Raw genomic sequence first — 22419 nt, forward strand, 5'->3', positions numbered from 1 at the left:
TCAGTCTTCTGTGAAGCTTTGCAAGAGATAATATCATGAACCTGCCTCAAACAATGTAGTACTGGCTGCGTATGCTAATGAAGGTTTGCTCTAGAAGGAATGTCAGACTTGCATGGCACCTAGAAAGACACCTTTTCACACAGCAGAATATAGAGAATGCCTTTTCCCAGGCTACAAAAAGTCCACCAAATTTTCATGGCCGTGATTTTTCAGGAAAAAAAGAGTAATTAATCTTCTCCCTGTTTCTTTTACTCAGTACAGAAACAATTCCGCTTGTAACTGACAGACTATTTTTAAAAAGCTATACTGTACCACAGTAAACCAGTCACTCAAGATGTTATCTTAATGCAGCATTGTGGGAGGGGGAGAATCCTGGGTTCAGAGAAAAAAACAATGGTGGTCACCTTCCATTTCAGGCTGTGCAGAGACTAAAATATTTCCTGTTCTGTCTCAAATGAATATGTTTCAATGTTCAATTCCTAATCTTCCAGGATGCTTTGTGGTATGCAACTAACAGCTGTTGTGAGTAGCATTGTTTTTATGCTTACTGTATTTGTTTCATGTCACACTTTTTTTTCTTTCCTCTCCTTTGCTGTTGGCTTCACTTCTGGCTCCATCAGAGAGAGCTGCAGGTCTTTGCTGCCGCTTAGTAGTCCCCTGTCATAAAGGAATGCCAAGGCTTACTGATCTGTCTGTCAAAACCAAAGATGTCTGGGAAATTCCACGAGAATCCCTACAGTTGATCAAGAGACTGGGAAATGGGCAGTTTGGGGAAGTATGGATGGGTATGGAGCAAAATAATTACTCTAAAAATAGCTGTCTGTGTGGGGATTACAAGATGGAAGGTGAAAATGTAGGACATTGTGACCCATAAGGAAAAAAAATTAGTAAAGCTCAAACTATTAGGAAAAATGTCATTGGAATCAAGTCTTTGACTTTGAAATTCTTTCATTTTCAACTTTTACTATAATTGATGGCAAAAGAAAACTGAGAATCCATGTTTCCTTGGAAGGTCTTGATTTTGACAAATTACCACTGTCTTAATAATAAATCAAGGCTTACATAGTAATATCTTGGCTATACCAAGAAGCCTGTTTCTGCAAGCTAACAAAAGAAGTTCTTACCTCCAGCATCCAAAAAGCAGTGTTTGCAAATGAACTTTAATGCAGCACTGAGAGACCCTCACCTTCCATCTTTCTCAATGCATGCATAATTTTGGATTATAAGTGTGTTTTTTTTATTAATTTCCTCTCCTATAGAGAAAGCTGATGGTTTGTGTTTTAACTTAACTGTGATTGCTACGAATAATACCCCACAAACTGTTGGATTGGCTAAAGATGCATGGGAAGTTGCACGTGATTCATTATTTCTGGAACAGAAGCTTGGTCAGGGGTGTTTCGCTGAAGTGTGGCGTGGTAAGGCAGAGAATATATTTTGCTTTGGATGGATCTTTTAAGGCCCTCTTGGCAGAAATAAACATTTCAAGTATAGATCTTAAAGCTAAAAGAACAGAATAGTATGAAATGTTAGTTTATATTGCCTGAAACAGTTAAACATAAATAGAGTAATCCATGGGGTAGCTTCCTTTCACTTGCACACAGTGGTATGACAGGTTAGGGCATTAAAATACATTAATTGCATTGGGTTTACTTGGGTAACTACACAATTGCTAGGTATTAAAATAGGAATGATGCTAAACCTGTAAGGCAGAATGGCTAACCAGAAATTAATCTGGTAAGTAGACTTTTTTTTTTCCTTCATGTGTTGTAGCACTGATGGAATCAGACCATGAAAATGTTTCCATCCACTCTCCCAGTTTAAAAATAATGGCAAATATCAGCAAGCTGATACTGCTGATATTGAGCTAGCTTTCTCATGCATCCACTTCTTCAAGTCTCTGAAATTTGTGTCTGCAGCAGAACCCTGTAACTCAATATAGAGACCAGGGACAACAGAGGCAAAACTTGCCAGGCCCAGCTGAATCCCCACTTTGAAGTCCAGAAATACTGACCTTTTCCAAATCCACTGACATTGTTTTCTGCACACTGGACAGCTTAACTTACCCGTCATTGGCCTCCTTCTTTTAATGAGTATAAAACAACAAGCAATTTACAATTTACATAAATCTTAGTATGGCCATGGCATTAAAACACAATACAGTGGCCATTTCATGAGATGTGGCTCAATTTCTGTGCCAAATTCCATTCTGTATAGACTCTAAAATTACCAGTTCAAATAAAGAATCACTATATGTTGTTTCTTCACAAAAATTTGAGGGGGCAGTTTGACCACTCCTTTTATTGCAGTGACACAAAAATATGTACAGCCAAAACAACCAGCGGTTCTCCTGGGCTCTTGCAGCTGTTTCCCATTGCAGGACTACAGCAAGGATCACAGCAGCAAATCTGTGAGATTTACAGAATTTATAGACTAGAAATATAGAAACTTATAGAACCTCACACCATTACAGTTGACCTGTTGAAAAGAAAGCTGCCTACATTTCTATTAGCATTTCCAGATAATTGCAGTTTCTCCTTCTTGTTCTCCATCTTGAATGCATGCACAAGTTTGCAGTTGAAGTCAAAACTTAGTGGTAAGCTCTGTGTGCCATAGACCTTAAATCTATACAAGTTAAAGGAACAAATTAAAAAAAAAAATTTAAAAAAATCAGCTATGAGATATGAGAAATAAAGTGCCAAGTACCAGTACCAAGTATCTGTCAGAAAAGCAAAAATTATTATTACAACTATGAAATTATGTTTCTTAATGTATAGTAAAAAATATGTTAACAGCCCTGGAGCATTACCAAATTGGAGTAGATTAACACAGTAAAAATGAATAAAAAACACATTAAGTAGTAACTAACTACATATAGGAGGAATTCAGAGGGAAGTCTATGCTAATTTTCGATTAGATAAATATACCAAAACAGAACAAGAAAATGTAAGAATTTAAACTGTAATCAGGGCTGAGAGGATAAGTTAACATTCTTTTTTTAAACTGGAGAAATTCATTAAAGTCTTTAAAACAGACTTGCTGAAAACACTTCATGGTAACAGTATGAGCCCGGGGATTTTTATTAAAACCTATAGTACACAATCCTGTTAACACACGAGGTGAGATCCTATTTTATTAATGCCAGTCTGGTGCCCATGAAACTCTGGTTTTATTCCTGGTTCATATAATTTGTGGTACCCCTGCAAAGTGGCTGTGACTGATGGCACACTGCAGTCTGAAGCCTCAGTGACTCCAGACAAAACACACTCCTGTCACCCATCAGAAAATATTTTGTCCACCCTTCCTGAAATTAGAGGCAAAGCCACATCCTTCCAGCTTACACAGGAGTGCCACTAGAGCAAAGTCCTGCTTCATTCTGGTTTGAAGAACTGAGAGAAATGAAGGCTTCAGGAGTCCTACTGAAGTGTGCTGGGGCAGCAGAGGTAGTGACTCAAGGCATTATTCCACTGACAGAACAATGATACCTGGCACTGAACTGGCAGAAGGAAATCGAGGCACAATGAAAACCAAACCTGCACTACACACTTTTGACTAACATGTGCCTCAAGGCCCCCCAGACATTTGGGATTGCCTTTTAAAAGTGAGGAGCAACACAGGAGCAGCAGCTCCTCCACTGCTCTTCTGCTATCCTCAGCCAGGCAAGGTGGACCTGGGACCTGAGCATTTGCACAAAAAAGGACCCATTTTATGGCTCATTTTATACTCTGGCAGGTTGAAAAAGCTCATGATAAAGTTATTTTGGCCTAAGCAGTTCCCATGCAGCAGCTGAGCTATTATTATTGTTCACGTACTTTTAACAAAGACAAACTGGGTTATTTTACACAACACACTTTTTTCATGACGCAGCCTTTGTGTGCTTTGTGGGCTTTCTGCTATCCTCATGCTTAAGTGCAGGGGAGTACTTTTTAATGTGATTAATTCCAGAAGTAATTTAGTGTTGTTCTGCCTTATCACACAGCAGCTCCCTATCTACAGATCAAATTCAAAGCTATGTCAGCCCTGACTCTGGAGCAGGGTTCTGGCTAGTCTGGGAAAAGGACAACCAGAAGGCAGAAGGAAAGTGGTATTTCTGCCTATTTTAATTTTCCTTCCTTTTCCTTCCCACACACAAAAAAAAAAACAAACAAAAAAACAAAACCAAAAAACCACCCCACTGTTAACATAAATAGGTCTGGGTTTTATTTCTTTCCAGTCCTCCTCCTCCCCCTTGCAAATACTCAAGTGAAGCTCCACCTCTTGCAGGATGCCCTGAGTCAGCCTTGCCCAGCTCTCTCCAGGTTCTTGTGCAAGCTTTTGGGTGTTCTAGAAGGCTTGGTAGGTGATGGCTGAAAAATTATGAAACTTGTCCATTTCAGTGCTGACCACAAGAGCGAACTGAAGTGGACAGGAACACTTCATTTTCTGTCAGCAGCTCCTGGGGATAAGGAGGGAAGGGAAAAAGACACATTTCAGTTTGGAAACACACCTGTGTTTCTAAAATGAAATCAATTCAGGATTTGTTTCTCAGGAGGATGTTGGTTTTTTTCATCTGACTAGAACAAAACTAAAATGTGTTGCAAATGAGAAGTTCTGGTTTAACCAGTTTTGTTGCCCAAATCTGACTGGAGCTGTGTTGTTGTCTGTAGCAATTACTTGTTAGCAAGGGATTACACAAAGATGAGTTTCAGCAGTCCCACCTTTCTTACTCAGAGAAGGTTTCTGTGGAGATCACTGGAAACATTGTCTGAGTAGGACAATGCCAGTTGTGCCCTGGTGCCAATGGGAGTGTTATTTTTCAGTGTAACAGAAAAAGACTAGACTATGAAGGAGGTGTGGGAGGAATATAATGATAAGGCAACATGGGAAACCAAACTCTTTTAAAGAGACCCTATATTAAATGTCCTTGCTATGTTTCTCCTTGCTTGCATTAGGCATCAGGCAGAAAAAGGAGCAAAGTTATTTAAGCTAACTAAATGTCTGTGCTTGTAGGTACATGGAATGGAAATACTAAAGTGGCTATCAAGACCCTGAAGCCTGGCACCATGTCTCCAGAATCCTTCTTAGAGGAAGCCCAAATCATGAAGAAGCTAAAACATGACAAATTGGTCCAGCTTTATGCTGTGGTATCTGAAGAGCCTATCTATATTGTCACAGAGTACATGAGTAAAGGTGAAGCCAGAGCTGCTGTGCTTGATCATATTTTTTTCTTTATTGGTGCTCCTTGGGGTTACAGAGGGAGGTACAATGGGGTGCATGCAAGGAAGGAGAGAGGGAACAGGAAACTAAAGTCACCTCTGGCTTCAGAAGAATGATGAATTCCACTATGAACTGGGCCTAAAACCTGATGTACAAAGAAAATCTGTTCTAACTGGGGGAAAGAGAAATGGGTGCAAGCTAAGTGATTCCAACTGCATTGGCATCTAAACTTTCCTGACAAGTGATTTGTCTTTTCTAAGTTTGATGATACTACATGCTGCTTTCCAAGATCCTAGCTTTTTCTGGCATCAGAGAGCTCTTAGGACATCTTCTTTCAGTGTTCACTTGTTGGCCTAGGATTTTTTTCTTCATTTAGCCAGTCCTGAATCTTGTCTCACTGCACCTCCTTCTCAGATCACACTTCACTTTCAGTCCAACCCAATATCATCTTAATACATGATTTGCACATGTTATTCTTTCCCTCCTCTTTTTCCTTCACCTTGCCCTTCTCCTTTGTCTCTTCCTTAAGCTACTTAGCTGGTAACAGTGTAGTAAAATGAGAAAAAGAAAACTTTTTGCTCCATCAGATCTCCAGCAGGGGTGCTGAGAGGAGAGCAAAAAATCTGCTTGTTTTGGAAAAGCAAATGAACCAAATAGGAAACATAAGTTCTCTCAGGGAAGTTTCATTGTACATTGGAGGATACACTCTGAAATTTTAAGTGCATTCTTTCAGTCTATTTGGAGTTGACTTTTATTTTCCTGGCAGGTGCTTGCCCACCTCCCTCCTCAGAGGCATCCAAGCCCTGACTAACTCACACTTTAATCATATGTCTCAGTGACAAGCATATGCTTTTTCCCTTTAAAAATAAAGACTTTTCAAAACCCTTCTGAAGTACAGGGTTTATTTTGGCTTACTTTACTGGTTTGTACTGTAACATTTTACATCTTTGGATCTGAGCTTGAGGCTGACAATTTATCAAGGGAGAAACGCTTAATCATCTGTCTTTTTCCTTTATTTATTAAACCAATTCCTTGACCTTATTTAAAGGAGACTGCTACACTTCTCTGTTCAGATACAAGATTAGGACAGGAGCTATAACATCCTAGGCTCTTTTTTTAAAGCCACAGGGTACTTTCTTGTTTTCCCTGGCACGGGAATGCGATGTTCTTATAACTTTTGCTAAAGTTGCTTTCATTTCATCTCTTCTTTGTCTTCTAAAAGTAATGGTTCATGCTGTATTTAATTCTGGGTTACCTAGAGGAGCACTGCTAATGTCTAATGAAAAATAGCCTCTGCTAATGCTATCCCCCTTGGGCTCACCAGGCTCCAGCCTGACCTTTCTTTTGGAGCAGGTTGAGCTGGGATCTGACTTCTTCCATAACCTGTGTGGCTTGGAACTGAGCTGCTGCTTTGCAGTTAGCTGAGGCCTTTAGAGAGCAGCAGGTATGTAGTTTTAAGGAGCACTGGAAAAGTTAAGATCAACTTTCTTGCTAGTGGTCAGGAAAATTTAAGACAATCCTGTTTCCTTTCCCTGCAACTCCCATTGTACTAGTGGCACATTCTTCTGCAAGCCAGCTTAAAGAGTGAAGTGAGTACAATAGGAGAGTTTGGAGATATTATGGGATTTTTTGAAGCTGTCCCTTGAACTTGAAACATTGCTGTCTTTAATATTGCACATATTGCTGCACCTCCATTCTGATGAGCTGTTTTCCTGACATCTCTCTATTGTGTCAAATTTGCAGGGAGTTTGCTAGATTTCTTAAAGGATGGAGAAGGAAGAGCTTTGAAGTTACCGAATTTGGTGGACATGGCGGCCCAGGTCTGTCTTCAGAGTATTGAGCACTGAGGTGTGTGTGCTTTGTAGCCCATGTATGTGTTGAGTTTGTTTTAAATGCATGGTTTGTCTTCCCTGCTGCTCGCAGGTGGCCGCAGGAATGGCGTACATCGAGCGGATGAATTACATACACAGAGATCTGCGGTCTGCAAACATCCTGGTGGGCAACGGCCTAATATGCAAGATTGCCGACTTTGGATTGGCAAGACTGATTGAAGACAATGAATATACAGCCAGACAAGGTAAATGCAGCAGGAGGTGTAGCACTGAGCGTCATTCTTGTGACAGGGAAAGAGTGGAATGTGGTTTGGAAAAGCTCTCTCTTATGCTTCAGGGCTGCTTTCAGTAAATCCTGAACTCATATTAGCTCCTAGTCAGAAGTTCACTGCTCAATGCATGTCCTAAAGAGAATGTCTTATTTTGTTGTCTTTTCTTTGAAAACAAAAAATGAAACAAAGGTGATGAGTGACAATGCGCCTGGAAATGCAAAGACAGGATCTCCATGGTGCCGTAGCAAAGAGGGTATTTTACTTATTGGTTATGAGTCTGAATGTGGTAATCCAGAAAAGTATTTGTAGGGTATTTCTTTTGTAGTGTGCCTTCTAGTATTTGCTAACCACTATTATCACTCCTGTACTATTCTTACTTTATTTCAAACACGTCTAAGACCTGTGCCTCTGAGCAATGCTGTGCAATGCTTCTATGTGCAGAGCTGCCTCTCTGAGCACTATATCCTTCCTTCCTGCCTTCCTTCCTGCCTTCCTTCCTGCCTTCCTTCCTGCCTTCCTTCCTTCCTGCCTTCCTTCTTTCCTTCCTTCCTTCCTCCCTTCCCGCCTCCCTCCCTTCCTCCCTCCCGCCCATTTTGCAGTGCTGCACAGGGTGCTGGGCACAGACGACCACTGATACACTATAGAAATGTATCAAAGAGTTCTGTAGCTTTTTCTAGAGAGCATGTGTGTTCAAACCGAGCCATGTCAGAGGCTCTTTTCTAGTTATTCTTTACAAGTCACGCTCAGTTGTCAGATGTTGGTCCAAGCTGCAGAGCTACAGTTCTGTTCTCTTTCTACTGGCAGTACTTTGGTAGGGCTTGCTCAATATGTGTTGGTAAACACAACTCCATCCTTTCAGTGCCAAAGCCAAGGAGGATCCTATTAAACACTGTTGTACAACACCAAAAAGCAAGGGCCAGCTAAGCACTTCATAACCTGCATTTACTCCCTCCTCCTGTGAGTTTCTTCTCTCAAACAAAGTCCCTGTTTCAGCATGGACCCTGTCATTAATTCTTAGGAAACAGCTAACCTCTTTCTGTAACTTTTTTTCCAAGTGTTGACAGAAGGAGCCTGAGAGTTTCCAGGATGCCTTGCCCTGGCTTGGGAGCAGCAGCAGCTCTCAAGTTGTTCTCACCCCTTTGAGCTGCTGCCGGCAGTACCCAGTCACAGGGATGTGGATCACAGGCTGCATCCTCCCTAAAAGGTGCCTGCTTCACAGTCAGACAGCAAGGCCTGATTGTTTTGGTGGGGTTCTTGAAGAACCCGTGACAGATACTAATGCAGAGCCTTAACTACTATTGATTTCAGCCTGAGGGTGGGAATTGCTTCTTGTTAGAAAAAAATAGGCTTGTGTCATTCTCTCTAGAGCAATAAGAGTGTCTGGAGAGGCTCTGGTAGACAGAAAGCTGCCTGCTTGCTGTTCCCCTGTGTAAAACAAGGAGAGTTTTCCCTGAACAAGGCAGGCAGATCCAGTCTGCAAAATGGCTTTGAAACAGTGTCCTATATTATCTCCATTTCTGCCTGGTTTGCTGCCATGTCTTTTGTTCCCTTTGGAAACCACCCAATGTATAGTTTTACATGACTAATTATTTGTTTTCATAGACAAGTATGTGACCTACTTCTGGCCAAATCTCTTCAGGCTCCTGATCCCTAGGAAATCCTATGATGACCTGTTTGCCTCCCAGTTTAAATCTCTCTGAATAGTTTTGCCCTCTTCACATGTTAAAAAAGCCGTGAAAACCTGCTTGACTGATATTGAAGAGAAGTTTAGATTTTTAAATAAAAAACACTGGATTTGAGGTGGAGAAAATTTGAGAAAAGTATGACACCAGGCCTGGCAGGGAGAGGGAGCATAGCTGTGGGTGTCTCCTGCTTTTTTTTTTATGGCAGAAATCACTTGTATTGAGGAAAAAGTGTCTGGGAAGGGAGAATTAGTTTGGCTTTTCAAATGCCTTGCTGGTGAGCTGGAGATCTGAGTCATGTTTGCCTAGCTTCATCTCCTGGTGCCAGGATGGAGAAGTCACCCCATCCTTCCCATACTTGAGGGCAATAGACAATACCTCCCCCTGACCTCCGAGTCTGGCTGAAGTCCTTCAGAATTCCTTAAAAGAGAGACCCAAAGAGCTGTAACCCCAGGCATCACATAGAAAGGTTTTCCTACTTTCATTAATATTTTTTGTCCCTTCTTTAAGAAGTAAGAAGGGGTGCTTTTTTTGACCAAGTAGCACACACTCGATTTACATTTCATTGCAATTCACCTGGGTTCTAAGCCAGGGTGAGCCTAAAAACTTTAATTTATTGAGAGAGAAACATGGTTTCTAATTCACCAATGGATTTTTATTTTTTTTTTCCAACTGGAATTCAGTTCTGGCTTGTTTAGTTAAGCTTCAGTTTGAGCAATGCTTGTTGGAGACCACAGTATCAGGAGGAAATGGTTGCCTCTGCTTGTTTCCCATGACCTATTACTTCAGCCTCCAAGGGGATGCATCTGGGGACTGCTCTGTTTATCTAGCTGACTACTGCTTCAGTGGGAATTTTGACACAGGAGGAAAGCTTGGCCAGCAGAGGGGAGGGGAATGGGGAGCACTCCAGACTGGCAGCTCCTGTGGGAGAAAGGAAATGTTTTTCCTTGCAAAATCTTAAGATTAAAGTCTCTGGTCACTCTCCTCAGCAGTCATCCTTCTTTTGGCTTAAGTGTGTTAGTACAGAGCTCATTGTTGGCATGGGGAAGAGGTGGTTTTCTCCAGCTTCGCTTGATCTCCTACTCCCTTCCCCCACTGTCACTTTTGTCTCTGATTAAATATTTTGAAAGGAAACAGATGGAGATGCTTTGAGCCCCAGTGGGCTAGAGTGCAGGATTCCTGAACCTGTGTGGGTATTACTTAGCCTGGTGGTAATGTTTTACTGACCAGTTTATTTTCTTTTGGGTTTGAACAAAGGAGGCCTGACTGCTCCTGATTTATGAGAGGTAAATAAAAAGCAGTTCGTTGTCTGCGCTGCCATTTCTCAGCAGTTGTCAGGAAGGAAAGAGATGGTCATGCCACTAATGATTTAAAGTGTGTGACTAGCAGCTATACGCTGCCATTAAATAATACAAAAAAAAAAAAAAAGTTCTTGGCTTGTAATGAACATTTGGCTCCTTTTGCTTTTAGAGGAAGTGAGTAATCAAAGGGGAAAAACACGCCTGTTTAGAGTGACGCCCATTTCAAAGGCTACACGGGGGGACTGTATTGCAGCCTGTCCCGTTGCCTCTTTTGGCTGTTGCAACATCTTCCCCACACACGTTGTGTCAGGCATGGAGTCTTGCTTCCTTCCATTGGTGATGATGCTTGTGTCAGCCCTGTAAGGCAAGACTTAAAACCCCTGGTGTCCTACAGGACAAAGAGAAACTTCCCACCACCTCCAGCAAAGGATTTCCCACGCAGTTCTGCTATCCTTACACTGATATGGTTCACAGTCATGTGGAGTTTTGGCCGAGCACATGGCAATTTTGTGGAGAGTGCCAGTGCTCTACAGAGTCACTGGGTAAGAATTGTTACTATTCTAAGCAGCAGCAGCTGATACGAAATTTAATTTTTCTTAATAAAAAAAAAAGCGTAGAGTTATTTTCCAGGCCACGTTTCTACTGCACACACTAGCATCACTTGCAGTAGTGCCACTCTAAGCATACATGAAACAATAAGGATCTTTCTGATGCCTTCCAGACGAGTCAGAGCTATTTTGGGAACTCTAGTATGTGTTTGTAAACTCTCAGATCATTTTTGCCTCCTTAACACTTAGAAGTAACTCCTTCCTGCCCTGCTTAAAATCAAGTGAAGCTTCTTAGTTTGATTTCCTAGAAATAGGTAGGGATTCCCCCGCCCCCTGCTTCCAGGTTCTGTCCAGTCCCTTTGTAGGGACTTGTTCACCAGCTGATGAGCCCAGTTTTGTTTGTGACTGACTGTACTGCAGGCTGTAGCATCCAGGGCTTTGTTCTCGCTCTCTACCTGCCATTCCCTGAGCCAGCCCAGGAGCAGACAGGGAAAAGGAGTCCTGGTTCTCAGCCAGCGGGGTCCCAGGGGGATCCCTGATCCACTCCTGCAGCGGTGCCAGCTGCCCTGCCAGGAGGAGCATGGTCAGGTCAAGAGGAAGGGTGAGGAGAAGGGGGGCTGCAGGCAGAGAGCCAGAGGGGTGTTCAGACCCACAGTCCTGCCCCTCGCCCCCCACTTCCTGAGGAGGGGTCTGCCTGTGGAGCCTGCTCCTCATCGCTGATGTCTGCCAGGCTTGTAATTTCATGTTCGTTCTCACAGCACAAAAAATGTAATTGCACGGTCCCTCCCACACGGCACTCATCATCGCCTGCCGGGGCTGATTCGTTTCCTGTTTCGTGCTTGCTTCAGCACTTCATTTTTACCTTTTGCAGCTTTCCCTTTCCAGCCCCAGAAGCAATTCAGTGCCGCCCCACATTCCCTGATTGCTAACCCAAGAGGTCCCCCAGTTTTTGGGTCTTAGAGCTTGGAGTCCTCCACTGGGTTTGGTTTTAAGGTACGAGAGGTAGCAGCTTTGTAGCATTTCCAGAAACAGGATCATTATCAAGCTGGCAGTGGCTCTGGGGCATGAATTTCAGAGGTTTCTACTTCATCAAGATTTAGATCTGAAAAGAAACCAAAGCTCTGAGGGATTTTCGCTTGCCTCAGAAGAAACCATGCTGAGAGTTGTATCTCAAGGTCACTCAATCATCCCAGCCCCCTCTGCTTCTTCTCATCACATGACCTGTTTATACCCAGCAAATAATTAAAGCAGGGTCATGGACTGATTTTTTTTCCCAAGGAAATTCTCCTGGGAGATAACCTGTGTGAATGCCTGGGCAGGGCTGGGCAGAGGTCCCAAGAATAGGGCTGAGCCTCACAAAAATGCTCACAGGCTCTGGGGCTGGCTGCTCTAACCATAAATTTTATCAGCAGCTTTGGTTACGTGTGATTACAAGCAGTGCAGAAACCCATAAAAGGCTTTCTCCAGGCTGTAACGCTGCAAAAAAAAAAAAAAGGGGAGACTGAGATAAAAGCTGCAGATTAGTACCTTGTTTTGGGGCAAAGACAGGTTATCCTGACCTGATGGATGCAGTGTGCTGTTGGTGTTCATGCACAGGGTTAGTGATGTGCTGGTTTGTAATAAAACAGGTTGCAGCAACAAAAAGAGAGAAGTCCCTCCCGCACTGATGCAAAATCTGCCTTCAGAGTAGGAGATGGGCTGCCTTGTCAGCTGGGGTAATTTGGCTTATCAGATTTATTAACATGCTTGTCAGTAATACACGTTTTAACTGATACTGTAATTTGTTTGCAGCACAAAGTCAGTTTGTTTAATAAGTTTCTGAGTCCTGGGCAGAGAGAGGAGATGGGTTTTTTAATCAGTGTATTGGGAAGAGAGTAAGCACAGGAGCTGTGTGTCCGTCAGGAACCACACATAGCATCCGGCCTGTGCTAACACTCCGTGTAGCCGCAGCAAGCAGGAGGCTTCAGGGCAGTGCTCAGCACATTTGGGAATTTTTGTGCTTTCACAGCAGTGCACTGTCTCCAGTTCCAGGCATTGAATGAGAGGCAACACCTTGGAGGGATCCCTGTTAGACAAACACACGCCCCACCCCCATTCACACAAGCTGTGTGTGAGCTCCTCATGTTACGGCAGTGCATGTGTTGTACCTGCCGGTGGCCAGCCTGGTGTGTTCTCCCTGGTCTCTGCTTCACTGCCACACTGGACTGCAGACTCTTTTGGACCATCTAGCCTCCAACATGTGTTGCAGGGCCAGAAAACCATGAGGCAGGGATCTGCTAGCAAGCTCTCTGCCAACCTTGCATTTTTCTCCTCCCCATTTACCATTCCAAATCTGTCATCTATCAGGAAATACTGCACAAACTGCAGAACATGATTTTTTATATTAGTTGCTTTAGACAAAGAATCATCCACAGCAGGGGCAACATAGAGAAGTAATGAATAGCTGTCATGTCATAGGAAAGCCCTCAGCACAGACCATTCATCTTTCCAGCAGTGCTCATCCCACCCCAGTGAGGATTGTACTGCTCTAGCTCTCAGGATAAGGGATGTCCTGGAATTGATCCCCCTTCTCAGGGACTTACCTTGCTTCTCAATTTCCTGTGGTTTGACAACACGGAGCATACTCATCTCCCAGTGGCACACTGGCAGTAGGTTGAGGAAGACAAAAATACTGGAGGAGTTGGCCACAAAAGAGTCTGAAGAGATTTCCTTCCTCCAAAAATGAGTTGTAGGTGGTTGCTACCTTTGGATCTGAGTATGAAGCACAAGGGAATCAGAGCAGGTTTGTCAAAGTTTCTCAGAAAAACACAGCTGATTAAAGAAAAAGAAAATGGTTGAACAGAATGTGTGCAACATGTGAACAATCAAACTCCCCTGCATGACCATCTCACACAGCACCAGCCAACAGCCAAGGCTTCAGGCTCCTGGCCAGCCTGGAGCTATTCCTTCGTTCATCTGGCACAGGGTGTGTGTGTGTGCTGTCTGGGCTGCACGCAGGAGAGAGCAGAGGGACATTGGCCCTCACGTTCAGGGCTGCCTGCACAGGCCCATCTAAAGACATTCACAGCAGGCCTGGGCAACCTGACTACCAGATACCTGCAGCTTGCAGATTTTCCAGGGATTGGCATGAGCTGTATAGCCCCAGGATCTCCTGGCAGCTGGAGCAGCCAGTTGCCAGCGCCACGTGGCTGCTGGTGCTGCTGAAGCGGGGCCAGCTTCCAGGACAGAGGCTCAAGTGGTGGCAGCTTCTGCTGCAAAGGACTCACACATCACAGCCAAGGCAGAAAGAGAAGATGAAGTTCTGCGGATTTTGAGTCTTGTAAACTAAGATTGGTCACACAAAGAAGTGTAAGTGAAGGAGATTGAGACCAAAGCCAAGCACCCTAACTGTAGTTAACTGCCTACATATCAACCAATGAAAATATGCAAGAGACAGATTTTAAAAAGTGAACAGGCATCCAAAAGTCCTCTGGCACCTTTGAAAATCTAACCAGTGATGTGCTGATGCTTAGCTAGACTTAAGCTCCTGACTTTAGGCATTAGGTATCTGAAACTTTCTCTTGCATCTTTTTCATCCTTTAGCAGGACATTTTCAAGCCATTTAGCAGGGCTTACTTGAGCAACTGCAATACTCCCTAGGAAAATATGTATTTGTACTAGAGTACTAGTCTCTCTTAGGATCATTTACATGTAGAGCAGAAAAAACTTTAGCACATCGAAGTTTTACTAAGTAAGGAGATGAGAATTACCACGTTTACTTTTTACTCAAGTCATGTGAGATTGGGGTGTATGGCAGAAGATACTGGACATTGAGCCCTGGATGTGATGGCGGAACAGTGCCCTAAGTTCACTCCCTGAGAGTGATTTGTTCACATTGTTACACTTTCACACTTTTTTGAAAGCAAAGGGAACTTTAATGAGAGGGTGGTGTGAAGTCAAAGTCAGTCTGTTTCCAAATTCAAGAGTGTTTGTCACTAGGGATCAGCAGTAAGCAATGCAACTCTTTTGCCTGTATGTTAATACAAGACACCAGGGAAATGTCTGCATATTTTTTCTTACATACTATGAGTTAATTATTACCACAAGCCTTTTCTTTAAAGTCGTACTGAAAATGTTTTCCCTAAGAAAACAGTCAGTGATTGGAAAAGCAAATAAATCAGTGTTTAAATGCTTGTTATCTTACTATCCTTACTGCAACTGGCTCCTGCAAGCTCTGATGATGGATGAGCACATTAGAACTGCACGTATTTAAGGCACTACAGGCTTTTCAGTGCCAGGAGCTTAAAGTACACTGTCAAGTTATAAATCATAGGCCAAAGTTGTGCCTTGACATCAGGCACTCCAAGCAACTCGAATGGCAGTATTATTTTAAAGTCCTTGCATGTTTCTAATGAAATATTGGATTTGCTTTTAATTTTTGTTTTCAATATGTTTGTATGCATTTTGTTTAGCTTGAGCAGGCAAACTGGGAAGTGCATATCCAGTATATCTCAGTTCTGCTTATACGTGCTAACTGTGTTTGATTTGCAAATATTTAAAACGCTTTGGGAGGTTGTTTTTAAAACTGGGGTTTTTTTTTTCATTTTATAAAACTTCAAAATTGAGTTAAAATGTTCTATTCTTCTCTTGGGATGTGTGACAAACTAACCCTTTCCTGCTTAGTCTTTCCTGATGCCCTACACATTCTGCCCACCTGTCCTCTCTGACTGTACTCTGTGGAGCTGTTGGTTAACACTTGTCTGCAGCTCCTTCCACCTGCACCTGTTGCAGAACACAAGAGTTACCTGTGATCTGGTGCTTTGGTTCTGTCTCCGTTCTGGTTAAGATTCATGCATTCTCTCTTTAGGTGCAAAATTTCCCATTAAGTGGACTGCGCCAGAAGCGGCTCTGTATGGGAGGTTCACAATAAAGTCAGATGTCTGGTCTTTTGGGATCCTACTGACAGAGCTGGTAACAAAAGGGAGAGTGCCATACCCAGGTAAGAAAAATGTCCTGCTTCATCTGGAAAAAGGAGTGGGAATGGGCCATATGTTTAAGCTGAAATGTTTATTTATATTCACTGATCTCAAAGGAGAGTGGCTATAATGTGTAAGTTTTGTGTATGCTTGAAAACAGTTCTGGCTCAAAGCTGCTTTGTAATGGTCATGATAAAAATGACAAGAGGACAGTTCAACATATCAATTTCTACTGTTTTCATTGTGTTCAATTCAATTAATATAATTTCTAGACAACTAATGAAAGCTGTGTAAAAATACTATATTCTGGGGCAAATAGCTCTCCACAGTATTGCATTTACTTTAAGATACCAACAGTTAAATTGCCACAGAGGCCTTACTCTGTTTATTCTGTCAGTCTGGTTCACTGCAAGGTTTGATGACTGTCTGAATGTCTGGTACTATCAAATCTCTTTTTCATAAACTCTTAAGTTTCAATCCTTGCTTTTGAGATGGATTGAAAGGGAAGAATATAGTTCTGTAATGTGCAGACCTCATGGCAGGGTCACAGCAGGGCCAGATTCTCTACAAGGGGGAGCTGGAGGCCCCATGGCTCTTTGTTGAAACCCTGCCAAGTGCCCAATGGATTAAGATTTGTAGGAGGGGGTGATTGGATCTGCATTCAGGTTCAGATCTGCATTCAGTGCCTGAAGATTGTAGGCATTCAGGTGAAGAGGAAAGGGACAAGGTGAAAGCCATGCATTACATGGAAAATAATTTAATCCCTTCTTTTTCTCATCAACACAGATATTAACAACAGGGGATGCCCTGCATTTCAAGAATCACCTAGCTGCATTTTTAATTTTTTTATTAAAAAAAATAAATTATCTAAATACTCAACAGTCTGGCTGTGTACACTGCGGCTGATTTAATGGAAAGTGCCCTACAGCAGTTTCAATTTTCCAATCTGTGCTGTGATCAAGCAGTCAGATCCATATATCAAACTGAGCAGGAGAAGCATCAAGGTGGAGTTCAGTTTATCCTCTGGTGTCTCACACTGCTTCAGAAGACTGAACTCAGCAAAACTAATCTTCCAGACTTCTACCAGGAATTTCAAGTTTGCTAGCGCCTAGCAGCCAGTAGCTGATATTTGAGAAGAGAATATGGGGACTGGAAGGCATCTCATGATCAGCAGTGAACTTTGGCATGATTAACAGCGAGCAGCTTAGCAAAGGTGTGGCTGTGAGAACCGAATGAGGTAGCAGAAAATATAATGGCATGTTTCTGTGGAATGGATGAGTCCCTCTGCCCAGCACTTCCCCTTGTGGGGTGTTGCCTCCAGTCAGAGCAGCTCTGTCACCAGTCAGCACAAAAGTCTTCTTGCCATAAGGATTCCTGGTAGTGGTGTGAGAAAGCTATGATTTCTGCAGGTTTATTGAGGGTTTAAGCAGACATGGCATGCTGTGCAAAGGTCAAAGACAGAAGAAAGATGTATAAGCTTTAGTTGATGCAGTGTTGCTCCCAGAGGGTGGGCAATGTTCCCGACTGGGCTGCAGGAATTCTCTAGTCACTGGCAGCAGAGTGGGTGTACAGGCCAGGTGTCACCAGCCAGGGCAGAGTTAAGGTGAAAATACCATTCCATGCAAAAACAACCATTTAAGTATGTTTACTCACTAGTCTGTAACTGAACACAGGGTTGGCCATGGCTGCAGATGATGTCTGCACTTCATAAATGTTTCTTTCCCCCACCAAAGGAGAAAGAGTCCGCAGGATGTGCATTTAAGTGCTTGCAATATATAACTTCTTGTAGGAGCCATGACAGTAATCTCAGGCATGGGCTGTGTCTTGAAATTCTGGACAGTTTTATTACGTGGCAGCTTGAGCACATCAAAGACAGCAGTGGGATCTCTCCCCTTTCAGCACCGTCCTACCCCTTCATCCCTCACTACATAAAGCCCTCACATGCCCAAAGTCCTTCCAGCTCACTCTCCTCCACCTGCACCAGGAAGACACCAAGTAGCTGGAAGCAATTTTTTGTGTGTTACATATCACTTAGCAATTTTCTGGACAGACATGTACTTCCTTGGTTACACTCTGCTCAGGCTCTATGCCAGGGCCATTCCTTCCCACCAGGACTCCCCTATTGCTCATCTGGGAGGTCTTAACCGTTCTCATGGTCACCATCACTCCCCTCTGCCAGTTTTACATGAGATCTTACATTTGAATGTCCAAAGTCTTTACAGATTTCAGTCCAGTCTCATTTCCCAGACCCTAAATGGGAAAGCTTTTACAGGCTGAGGCAGTGGTGGAAGGGAACTGGGGCCTTCTCAGAAGGATCTGTCTTTGCAAGTGGATTGAAAAGAGAGCTTGGACTTCCCAAGGTGACAAAAGCATCCTGAGCTCTGTAGAAAAGAGTCTCTTTTCCCCTAATGCAGAAAGGAATCATCCATCTCCTGCTTCATGCTGGGAAGAGGAAGGACCTAGTGAAGGACAAAGTTTCATGAATACCTTTTCCTGTCTGAGATAGGGAGTAGGGTTCACATGCACCCACGGGGCTTTTCTTGCCATAATGGCATGGCTTGCACAAGGAGGAAGAATGGGATTTCTGTCACCCTGAGAGGCAAGACTCAGCCCTCTTCACCCAAGTAGACAGCCCATAGGTTGGCACTGCCAGCACTTCGGTACCCAAGATGTGACACTGAAAAGTATCAGCCTTGAAACAAAGAGGGTCATGGAGCTGTCTGTCTGCTGTGATACCCGGTTTCTGAAATAGTTGTGGGCATGTTGTCCTGATGTTCCTGCTTACAGCTTGTAGCAGGCTGGGGGAAGTGGGGAGAGGCCCTCAGACAAAGGGATTGCTCTCTTGCTTGACAAGCTCCTAGTGCCTGGAGAGATGATTCATAGCACACATCCCAGTCCTGGGGTGGTACCCATGCCTGCAGGACACCATACCTCGTGCCTTCCCATGTCTGGAACCAGGCATTGTTTTAATCTTGTGTAAAAGGAGGGAGAAGCACAATGAGTAGGACAGAGGGGAAAGGCAGGCAGTTTACAGGAGGGAAACAGACTGGGTGGAACAGAACTTGGCATTCTTTGTCCTACAGATTCCAAGCAGTTCCTGTCCTGATGCCCCATTTTGGAAGAGAGGCTGGTGCAGTGTTGAGATATATGAGCAGTAAACATTTTGCTGGTGGAGATAAAGATCGAGTTCATAATAAAGCCTTGCCCCAAACCTTATAGCTCCCACAAGCAAGACCAACTTTTTGGAAGGTGTCCTCATATTTATACTTCAACCAACCTGGTTCTCTGTCAGTGGTCATAATGGGCCACTATGATAACTAATTTATGCCCTTTTTTTATGCTTTCTTATCCTTTTCACAAGGCAACAGATGAGAATAAGCAACTTTCACAGCCTTTCACACAGAGGTTCTATTTCCACTATTACGGTGGAGAATGAAAAACAGATAGGGCCAGAGGAGGAGCCAAGCTTAAGAAATAGTCTGCTTAGTGGACCTTTTTCAGTGTCAGTTTTTTTTCTCTTTGACAAATTCCCTTCCCTAGCAGTAGCTGAAGAATTTGTGGGTTTTTAACATGCTACCTTTGGGATAGGCAAAAATCTCAGTCGCACTGAACAAGCACCTCTGACCTTGCCCCTTCTGCTTTCTGCTGCAGTTGTCACATCAAGAGCATTTTCATTTTAACTCTAGTGTGACAGCTACCATGAAGCTACTCACGTTGCTGCCTCTGGCCAGGCAGGTCTTTGAGTCTGGGCTCCAAGCAGCCCTGCAGCCTTTGGGCAGCGGTATTTAGTCTCCTCATCCCTGGGGAAGCTGGGCCACGAATGCCAGAGAGCATGTAGTACCCAACCCTGGGGCCAAGTACATAACCGTGAGCCAGCACAGGTAGGTGGGTCTAACATCATCGTGGTGAGTAAGAGGTTAAGAAAGATGTGTACTCACCACATAGGATAGATAATGTCAAGTGGGTTTATTTGTAAGCAAGGAAGCTCCACTCACAAATGCTGTAGCTCAAGGTTGCATCTATTCAATGTTCTGTGTTATACCAGGCAAATAATAACTTATTTTAAAAAACAAAACCAAAGCAAAAAACAGATATTGATAGTCTAGCTTGGAGGATGAGGAAATGTTGGGGGTTTTCAGGCTTTGATTTCCAAGTGAAGTGGCATGACTTCCAGAGTTTTAAAACTTGTTCCTCCTTTTCCACTGAAATAACTTGGTTTGCACTGCACTCAGTAAGAACAGCATTCAGAGGCTGTCTTCCATTAGGAGCAGCTGTGCTGTTCCCTTCTGTGCACTGTATTAGTTTGATCACTGCTCTGAAGGCATGCAGTGGGTCAGGAAGGAGCATCATTCTCTGTCTGTGTTCTGGGTTTGCATGGCCAAGCTATCGTAGTGGGGGGATGCCTGAGAAGAGGCTGTGACCTTTTGGGAGGCCTGTGGTGAGAGGAGACTCTGCTGGAGCAGCCTGTCCTTAAAGGACCATGGAGGAGTGACCCACACTGCAGCAGTTTGGGGAGGACTGTTGCCCATGGGATGGACCCATGCTGGAGAAGTTAATGGAGAACTGTCTCCCATGTAGGGACCCCAGGCTGGAGCAGGGGAAGGACTCCTCTCCCTGAGATGCAGGAGGAACAACCAGTGATGATAACACTCATTCCTGTCTCCCCACACCCCTGGGGGAGGAGCTAGAGCTGAGAAGGAGAGAGGGGTGTGGATAAGGAGTTTTTAAGGTCTTGTTTTTTTTCTCATTATCCTGCTCTGGTTTTGTTTGCAATAAATTCAATTGATATCTCTAGTTCTAGCCTGTTTTGCCCATGACACTATTTGGTGAGTGGTCTCTCCTGGTCCTTATCTCAGCTCATGAACTCTTCATTATATTTTCTCTTCCCTGTCCAGCTGTGGAGTGGAGTGAGAGAGGGAGGCTTTGGTGGGTGCCTGGCATCCAGCCAGGGTCAACCCACTACAGTCTAAGAGAAGAAAGTGATAATAAAGTAGCCTGAAACAACTGCTCTCCTCACTGGACTTCACATGTCCCAAAGTAATCTGTATAGCTCATTAGTTTGAATGCAGGGACAGTCCCTAGTTACAGTAATGTTTTCTGTCTTCTGGAAGAGCAGCATTGCCCAGATCCATGCTGTTTGCACATCTGCTGTGCTACATCTAGTCAAGCTCCTAAGAGCACCCAGAAGTACTTTCCAGTGTTTTCTTTAGCCACAGTTGGAAACTCCACATCCTTTTTTGTGTCACAGTAACTCTTAAAGTAACTCTTAAAGTCACTGTAACTTATAATTCCTACAGCTTTCCTAGGAAAAGCCAAGCAGTGTTTAATTTCTGTCCCCAGTTTATATGGGCAGTAGATTTTTATTGTACTGAGCATTAGAGTGGTCATATCCTGTGGCATCCTGAGATTATTGAAGGTTTCATTAATAAAGCTGGATGGTGGGAGGTTATTTGATTTTTGGTCTTCTTAGGGAATAAAAAGCCAATGGAAAAGCCATCTTTTGGGAACTGGATGTTTTCTTCTTGGCCAAATCACAGTTCTTAAAACATCATGAGCACAAGCTGATTTTTCATATAATTCTACAACGATAGAATAGTCTGGGTTGGAAGGGACCTCTTAAAGGTTATCTAGTCCAATCCTACAATAAGCAGGGATATCTCAAGTTACTCAGAACCCTGTCCAGCCTGAACCTGAATGTTCCCAGGGATAGGGTATCCACGACCACTCTGGGCAACCTGCTCCAGTGTTTTACCAGCCTCATTGTAAAAACCCTTTTTTCTTATACCTAATCCTAATGTAGTCTCCTCAGTTTAAAACCTTTACCCCTTGTCCTATCCCAACAGGCTACCAAGCCCCCTTCAAGTACTGAAAGACCACAATAAGGTTTTCCCAGAACTTTCTCTTCTCCAGACTGAACAATCCTGATTTTCTCAGCTATTTCTCATTTCACAGCCCTCCTCTGGACTCACTCCAACAGTTCCATGTCGTTCCTGTGCTGGCCCCCAGAGCTGGATGCAGCCCTGCAGGTGGGGTCTCAGCAGAGCAGAGGGGCAGAATCCCCTCCCTCCCCTGCTGCCCACGCTGCTCTGGATGCAGCCCAGGTCAGGTTTGGCTCTCTGGGCTGGGAGTGCCCATAGCTGGGTCAGGTCCAGCCTCTCCTCCACGAACACCCCCACGTCCTTCTCAGCAGACCTGCTATCACTGTGTTCATCCCCCAGCCCAGACTGATACCAGGTGTTACCCCAGCCCAGGTAGAATAGCTGTACCACACAAAAGAATATTGCTGAGTATTTTATTTTACAGATTTAAGGATTTTAGGATAAACTTTTAAGGGGTCTGGAAGCATACTGCAAGCAGAATGTCATTTATTATTTATTAAGAGTTGAAACTCCTGGGTATTCATTAGGAGAGAGAGGAGTTGTACAGACTGCTCAGATATTCTCTCTGTGGTGCTAGAAGTGCAGATATGACAGACTCCTGCTATCAAAAGAGAAGCACTAAAACTTGCAGGATAAGTCTATAGAATAGGTAAAAAAAATAGGTAAACATAAATAGGCCGTTTAAGAGGTAAAATGTATACCTGAAGCACTGCTATTTTTATAAGCCTGACTAGTAATTCAATTGATTCAGAAATAA

At 43.5% G+C, this 22419-nt stretch overlaps 1 protein-coding gene across 9 annotated transcripts in view; it reads left to right on the plus strand.

Moving 5' to 3' along the window:
- The window catches only part of FYN (FYN proto-oncogene, Src family tyrosine kinase), a 137648-nt gene that overhangs the window by 108584 nt on the left and 6645 nt on the right, over positions 1–22419 (plus strand). For 7 of the 9 annotated variants that reach the window (XM_014263524.2, XM_088052440.1, XM_014263523.2 and 4 more), the window contains 5 exons: positions 621–785; positions 4987–5166; positions 6937–7013; positions 7117–7270; positions 15675–15806. In XM_014263524.2, the coding sequence (XP_014118999.1) occupies positions 621–785; positions 4987–5166; positions 6937–7013; positions 7117–7270; positions 15675–15806 (708 nt within the window). Of the gene's footprint in view, positions 1–620; positions 786–1259; positions 1416–4986; positions 5167–6936; positions 7014–7116; positions 7271–15674; positions 15807–22419 lie in introns of all 9 variants that reach the window. The other 2 variants (XM_088052442.1, XM_005518281.3) reach the window with 2 other exon arrangements.

The sequence above is a fragment of the Pseudopodoces humilis genome, chromosome 3 (assembly GCF_049639895.1).
Source record: "Pseudopodoces humilis isolate 2021_Gansu_Grassland_sample_001 chromosome 3, ASM4963989v1, whole genome shotgun sequence".
NCBI lineage: Eukaryota > Metazoa > Chordata > Aves > Passeriformes > Paridae > Pseudopodoces > Pseudopodoces humilis.